We start from the raw sequence: 7,728 nt of genomic DNA on the forward strand, positions 1-7,728 counted from the left end.
GCCAGAGAGGCAGGCAACGCTGGTTCTCCCAGACACGGGTCTATCTGGAAAACTACCTCCAAAGAGCCACACGTTTTCGAGAACCTGCCAAAGACGGATCAGGATGGGGCTACAGCAATATGTGGTATTTCAGCGCCCGGGGCACCCTGTTGATGACGAGCCTCCCGTCGTAACTCAGGGAGGCGAAGAGCCAGGGGTCAGCAGAGGACCAGTCCACGGCATACACGCTGTCCTCGTGCTCCTCGTAGGTCGCGATGACGCTGTCCTGTGGGGGCTCCTGGCTCCTGCAAGGCACCAGAGACACGCATGAGCCAGGCGGTGGGGCATCCCGCATGGGGCCGGCGGCCGGGGCCTCGCTCCTCTCATCTGCGAGATGGGAAGACTGACAGCAGCCAGCCCTGGGCCGCACACACCCTCACACGGCCGTGAGGAGCGGGGTCCTGCAGCGGCGTAGGAGAAGCCACGCTACCACCAGGGTGATACCTTGTTTTCTCGGGCTGGGGACCAGCAGGTGCCTGCGAGTCTGCCAGGGGCCCCGAGGTTCAGGGGCGGTGACCGCAAACACCCATGAGGGCTGAGGAAAGGGTGACAAGAGGCAGAAAGGACCCAGGGGGCGGCCAGCGTGGCCCTGCCCTGCGCAGGGGTGTAGAGCTGGCCCGGGGCACGCAGGCCCCACTGGCTAGGCAGGAAGGGGCCCCTGGTCCTGGCTTCAGGCTTCACGGCGCGCTCCGCCTGGGCTCCTGTGTCACCTCCCTTCAAACCGGAGCGACCGCTCTCCTTCTCCAGGAACCCTGACCGATGGCGTCACCCGTGGGACACCACGGGAGCCAGGAGAGCACAGCACTTGCCTGTCGACTGGGACAGGACATCACGCGCATCCACTCTGAGCGGCCACACCCCGAGCCCGCCCCAAGGGCATGGGCTCCTCTGGCACTTTTCTTCCCATTCCTACACTCTGCGCTCCTAGACTCTCCGAGGATGCTCTTCTCCCCAACGAGACACCGCCCTCTGGGCCCCACCCTGGCCTCCAGTGCTCTGGGTCCATCCACTTCCTGTGACGCGGACCAGCCATGCCCAACTGGGGCTTTGTTACCAACGCCGCATGAAAATCCTCTTGGGGATTCTGTTCTCCTGAGTTTGCTAAGTCACATGGGCAGAGCACGGGAGCGGGACTGTGGGGACACCAATGTCGATGTCGCTGCATCAGCCGGGCTTCCCACCCCGTGAGCGACATGGGCACCAGCTGTGCCCCCGCGAGGCTGCGTGCAGAGAGGCCGGTGAGGAGCGCCAAAGCCCACGGCACCACGGTCGGGAGGTCACTGCACCAAAACCACCAGGACCATGTTTCCAAACTGTGCATCCACGTGCTTGAACAGAAAACAGACCGCTGTGGAAAAGGCCCCAATACTGAGATCTGTTCTCAAAAGTGAAGTTAGGCCAAGCTCAGGCATGTGCAGGGAGAATTCGGACAGCAGGACAGTAAAGAACCTCAATCAGAAGGACAAGCCCTGGCTGTACCGTCGGGCTCGACCGATCACTCAACTGGGGCTTATTCCAGACTGCCCTCCCTGGGATCCAGCAGCCGTGAGCCTCGGCATGCAGCTCCCCCACACGAGAAAAAGTGTACTCGAAACACAAGAAATGTCCCCTTTTAGAGTCCACGTCACTGACAGAGAACACGGGCTCTCCCGACTTCTCTCTCCCGCCCACAGAGCTGCAGGTGCACTCTGCTCGCAGCCGGGGGCTCCGATGCGAGCCCCGGACCGGGGCGCCCCTGCTCTGCACCAACCAGGAGTGGGACCCGCACAAGTCCCGGGCCCCCAAGAACCCCACTGTTCTTGGGGGCATGAGCCCTGGTTTGAAGAGCTAGCCCCTGAACAGATGCAATTAGGATTGGCGAATTCGCAACCAAGAGGCACGACTGCTGAGACGCCCCCAAGGTTTCCCACGTTCCCTACGGAACCTCGGGGAAAGAGGGCCGGGGAACACCCGGGTTTGGGGCTGACAGTGCCGGCCTGGAGTCTGCACCCCGCCACAGTGAGGGCCACTGGCCAACGACTGGACCACACATCTCAAACCCAAGCCTGAGAAGAGGACACCGATGACAATCTGTCGCCCACAGGGGCTAGCAAGTTCTCATGATTACCCGAGCAAACGTTTAAAGACTAGTGACAGTCTTTAAAGTCCCCCGTATGGTGCTCAGCAAGAAAGCGGACAGACATGAGCCAGTCCACGTTTCAGAACCCACACAAGATGGCGTGAGCTGACCTAACCCGACCCCCAGGCCCACGTGGCGGGTACCAATGTCCTGCAGAACCGTGAGCCCGGGGCCGGCAGTGGCGGAGGCCGCCCCGACCACACACGCGGACGCTCCTGACATGAGCCGCCTGGACTGCGGTGGGCGGCGTGGGTCTGGGAGAAGGGAGCCCCCACACCACCGAGAGCGTGCGCCCTTACTTCTCCTCTGGACGGCGCTCCTCCTGGTCACTCAGGTCATCGTCGTCCACCAGGTGGCCGAAGGGCTCGGAGGAGATGGACACCATGTTGGACAGGATGACCCTGCTGTCGCTGCTGCCCGTGAGGACAAGCTGGTCGTGAGAGTGGTTGTAGCGGATGCTCCACACCCTGGGAGGCAAGCAGGCAGTTCTAGCTCTACTCGGACCTTCCTGGATGGGGTAAGAGCGGGGTCGCCGGGCCGTGGATCGCAGACCGCACGGTCTGACGTGAGAAGTTCCCAGAAGAGGACCGGGCTTACTGCGTGTCTCTCTACAACCTTCTCCTGAGTCCCGGCCAGCCGAGACGAGGCCAAATGGAAGCGCAAACCTCGGAGGGAAAGGAGGGCTTGCGGCTCACCCTGCCAGCCAGGCTTCCGGAATCTGGCAAAACTGTACTCTAGCATGCCAGGTTTTTAAATGTCCTGATTGCAATCTCTACCTCCAAAACCAATAATACGTTATATGTTAATTAATTCAATTTAAATTTATAAAAAAAGAAAAAATAAATGTCCTGACTGCAGAAACATGACTTCTAGTAAGTAATTCAAAGAACTTAGGAACAACAGACCAGAAAAAGTCAACTCTCCTGGAATGTGCCCACCCTCGCCTAAACAACGACTCCTGGCAGTAGTTTCTAGACGTTTCTTCCACATACACACACAAGCAGCAAAAACACACACACAAGTGCACATATGTAAACATGAAGAGGTGCACGCCCATGTGCAAACATGCACACACCCTCACAAGCACACGTGCAAACAAGCAATCACACACACAAGCGCACGCACACCCTCACGAGCACACGTGCACAGAGGAACACGATCACACACAAGCGCGCGCACACCCTAACGAGCACACGTGCACACCCGCACACATTCGCACACACAGGCGCGTGTACACCCTCACAAGGACATGTGCGCACAAGCAATCACACACACAAGCGTGCACTTACACATCCAAATACACACACATGCCTCACTGGAATAGAAGTTAGCTTATACCAGGCACACTAGTCTGGAATGGATCTCTCACCTACTTTAGCACTAAATGCCTGGCAGGCAGTAACCCCTAAACCCAACTGCTCTTGGGTACTGTCCACCCCACACACAGCGCTAGCCTCCTCCTCACCCACAGCACCGTCCCCACTTCACGGGCATCACAGACAGACCTGACCCATCCTTACTGATAGGCATTAGGGCAGCTTCCCGCTCCCCAACACGGCAAACAATGCCGCGTGATCATCTGTGCACACTGTTTTTGCATATATGAACCGGCACTATTTCGGGAGAACACAGAATGCAATGTTTTTCTTCTTTTCCTATGTTTATAAATCACAAACATTCGGATTTGGAATTAGTGTTTCTTTAGGAAAAATAAAGCCGGGTTGATTGACTGATTCACAGCAGCACAAACTAAGCTGCTTTGTGCCTTTCCAAATGGGAAAGGAATTAGCAAAATAAATTACAAAGCCCCCTCCCCTGACCCAGCATGCAGAGAAGTCAGTACCAGTGGGAGTGTTCCTCCAGGGTCTTCACGGGCTCGGTGACACTTCGGGTGTCCCAGAACCTCACCTTGCAGTCGTCCCCACAGCTGGCTAGGTAGTACTGCTTGTTGGGGTTGAAGTCCAGGTCCCGCACCAGCTGCCCGTGGGCGTTCTCGATGCAGTATATCTGGCTGGGGAGAAAGCGAGGGGAGCACACGGGACAGGAAGCGGGTCTTGACGACCGCATGCTGCAGGCTGGCCCCATCTCCTATTCCCCATCAAGTGCCGGCCTTGGGGGACCACTCGGCCCGCCATGGCCATGCAAGCTGGGGCTCCCCCGTGCAACGGGGCAGCTCAGGTGCCAGGGGGCCTGGTGATCCCCCCCAGTGCCTCTCCAGGGGGGCCCAGGCCGAGGCTTCTCTGGCAGCACGTCTGTGGTCCCGCAGCTGTGGAGGCGATGCTGGCTCCTAACTGTCCCAAACGTGACCTGGCCCTCGAGAAGAGAGCAAGTCAGCAGGAGTGTGACAGCACGAGGAGCGGGGACGGAGGCAGGAGAGCTGACCCAGCTCCAGAAGGACACGGAGACAGAAAAGCAAACGGTCAGCAGCAGGCTGCGAGGACAATGCTGGTGGAGTCGGAAGACACAGACAGAGGGAGGGAAGAGGAAACTAGAAAAGCAATACAAACCATGAAGGGGACAGTGTGTGTCATGGCTGGGCTGTCCTGCGTCCGTTCTCAGCCCCTCGCAGTGCCAACACATCTCCACCACGGCCCAGTGCAATGCGGAGACACAGGGCAGTTTTACGATCAGTCACTCAGCTGTTTAGGGTGTGTGTGCTCATACGCACACGTGCACACACACGCACGAAGCACACACACGTGCACACGAGGCACACGCACACACAGACATGCGCGCACAGCCCTGGCTGAACCCGTGACCTCCACTGCTCCAAGCGGCTCCTCAAAGGGTGTGACATGAGAACGTTCGGTCAATCACGTCCTTCTAATGTCAGAAACCCAAACAGAGGGGCAGGTCATCCAGTGAGGCTGGACAACGGCTGCACCCGGTCAGGGGGGCGAGGCCACTGCTGCTCTGTGCATTTCCTCCCGGGGTGTGACTCAGCCTCCCCTACAAGCACTCCCTCTCCCCAGGCTTCCCGGCCGCCTATAATCACCCTACGCGTCTGACAATCATGCCGAGTGCACGTCCCTCCACCCTCGAGGTGAGTAAACTCACTCCCTTCCATCGTCTCCCACGCTGGACTTCCTGACCCTAAACCACTTTATATCTTGAAATGGTTTTTATATCCTGCACTTTTCCAATATCCTTATCTTTTCCTAAAAGAAGACACCCCAAACCGGAAGGAAGACCTTCCAAGTGAAACAGGCAACTGTACAAAACTAAAGCCCTGGCAGGTCGTGGGGCGCTGGGCGGATAGTCACACACGCCACGGGCACCAGCCGAGGGTGTTCTCCATGCCCTGGGGGCAGTGATTTCAACACGAAAGCACAACACGTTCCAGAAGCAGCATTAAAAGCACCCTGGCTAAATAAAAACCAAAGCCGTTTGCAAAAGGAGAAATAACAGTCAGCAAGGAATCATCCAGGGGACAGAACCGGGCAAAGGAAGGTGCCGCCACCCAGAGCCACGTCTGCTGTCTTTGTGTGGGGGCTGTAACGTCCTGTCTTGAGATACTGAAATTCCTCACATCCTTTAAAGAACAATGCAAACACAGGGAAAGATGGCCCCAGGACTCGCAGAAATGGCTCTCCGGCGGCACGTTCCTCGGGCTCGGCGCCCCCCGCTCCCAGCTTCGGGCAGCAAAACCACACAGCCCGCGTGCAGACACACACACCCTGAGGAAGTGCGACTGATTATTAGCCGCTGAGTTTTCAGAGGGGCCGCAGACCTAAATTTAAAGTTGTGCCCCCCCTTGAAGGCAGCAGACGTTACTTGGTGACATCCGTCTCTGCAGCTCGGTGATAAATTACGGCGTGCTGAGGGGTAAACTGTATCTTAAGAGCAATTGCACGGCTCCCGTTGCCACAGCAACAGATGTGCACACCATCACTCCTTTGCCTATCAAACCACACCTGGAGCAGAAAAATCGCTCTTATTTGTTCCATTAGAAGTGCTAGCTGCTGAGCATAATGACTTACAGGACAAACCGTGCTTCCCCGAGAGGGGCGGATCTTAAAGGGCCAGAAACTGTCACAGGCAAGTCCACAAACTTCACGTGGGGCTGCACCTGCCCACCTGTGCTCGCCAATCCCAGCGACCGAGCGTCCGGCGGTCCCCCTCTCCTGGGTGAGGTGTTTCGAAACCCACTCCTGATTTTCACTACAAACGGCCAGCACTCACTCAAGGGACAGCCACACGGAAGAGTAAACAAGCCAGTGAGGAATGCCGTCCCCTTGCCACGGGGCCGCGAGCTCAAGCCGGGACAGAGAAACAAAACGAGATGCATGCCTTCCTGCAGAAAAACAAGGCCAAGATAGACAAGCCAGGTGCCCCAGGTACCTCTGACTCGGAACTGCCCCCAAGCGGATGGAGAGAGGTGCGTCCGCAGGGTCACGCCATCACTGACCTCATGCTCCGCGTGTCCCACCCTCGGATGGTCGTGTCGTTCGCAGTGGCCACCTGGGTGCCGGTGTGGTGAGGACTCCACCGTCCCGAGGTGAACTTCAGCTGCCCCTTCCCTTCCAGGGATGCCGAACTGGACAGCTGCGAATTTGATGGGGTTTCAAGGAAAGAAGAAAAAAACAGTAATGTGAACCTTTTTCTGAAAACTTAAGAGGACATCCTGTATTCACAGGATATTATTGAAAATAATTACTGAAAATAATTTAAAAACTCTTTGTTTCCTTCCCTTAAAAGGCAAAACTGTTTGAACCTTATTTGGAAAAAAACTACAAAACTGAGCACGGCAAAAAATAGAAAGTGTATTAATAGGCCCTGTATGAAACAGGACTTGCTAGGCTGTGCCTGGATCATCGGCTGAAACCTGAGGGCAGCACCACCCAACACCTCAAACACCTGGCTTTGCCCAAAGGCACACATGGGCCAGGGGGGTACACGTGCCCGGACAGATGCTGGTCTCAGGACCCAGCCTCCCAATCGCAGGCCTCCAGCTCCTTTCCCCAGAGGTTTGGCCAAGACCTCGTGAGACCCACTGGAGCTGTCTCTGGGCCAGCACTTCCACGTCCTGAGAGATGAGGGGCTCCCAGCTGTTGAGTGGGGGAAAGAGCTTCCTGCCACACATGTCCCTGCCCACACGCCCACTGGACCACGTGGCACTTGATGCACAAAGACGTATCACACTGGCCACATCGTTCTTCGGAGCTGGGGTTGACTCTGCCTGCATGGTGACTGCTAAAGGCAGGGAGAGCTCTGTGCCATCCATCCCCTGGGGGCATCACCTCATTCATGTTACCTTGAACACCAGCCTCATTCTTCGAAGGAGCCCTGGGCGGGGCCTGAGGGAGGTTTGAGGGAGTCACAGGGAGCAGTGAGCATCCCCTGTGACTGCCCTGGGTTCTGCGGCCATCTTGGTGCTGTATCGGGGCCCCTGCAGCAGGGGTCAGGGTGAGCCCCCAGACCCAAAACAGACAGGTCTGGGGTGGCCCTATAGAGTCTGTCGGCAGTGCAAGGGGATTCAAAGAGAAACCTGGGGGAGAGCACCCGTTTCCTCCCCGGGGAGACCGGCCAGCTAAGGAACGTGATGGAGGACACCTCTGTAAGATGGCCTT

At 57.3% G+C, this 7,728-nt stretch overlaps 1 protein-coding gene across 2 annotated transcripts; it reads right to left on the reverse strand.

Moving 5' to 3' along the window:
* Positions 1–6: 6 nt before the first annotated feature.
* Positions 7–6,726, reverse strand: EIPR1 (EARP complex and GARP complex interacting protein 1). 2 transcript variants are annotated; one of them, XM_081811753.1, is made up of 4 exons: positions 6,567–6,726; positions 4,002–4,169; positions 2,458–2,625; positions 7–284 (listed from the first exon to the last, which is right to left on the reverse strand). In XM_081811753.1, exons 1-4 carry the CDS (start codon positions 6,569–6,571, stop codon positions 110–112), a joined length of 516 nt encoding a protein of 171 aa, XP_081667879.1. In that variant the 5' UTR covers positions 6,572–6,726; the 3' UTR covers positions 7–109. The 2 variants fall into 2 exon arrangements, with proteins under 2 accessions (XP_081667879.1, XP_081667878.1); XM_081811752.1 differs by lacking the exon at positions 6,567–6,726 and adding an exon at positions 4,666–6,560 and having other exon boundaries at positions 2,458–2,666.
* Positions 6,727–7,728: the final 1,002 nt, after the last annotated feature.

The sequence above is a fragment of the Leptonychotes weddellii genome, unplaced genomic scaffold (genome assembly GCF_054177405.1).
Source record: "Leptonychotes weddellii isolate Sample4059 unplaced genomic scaffold, ASM5417740v2 HiC_scaffold_9990, whole genome shotgun sequence".
Lineage (NCBI taxonomy): Eukaryota > Metazoa > Chordata > Mammalia > Carnivora > Phocidae > Leptonychotes > Leptonychotes weddellii.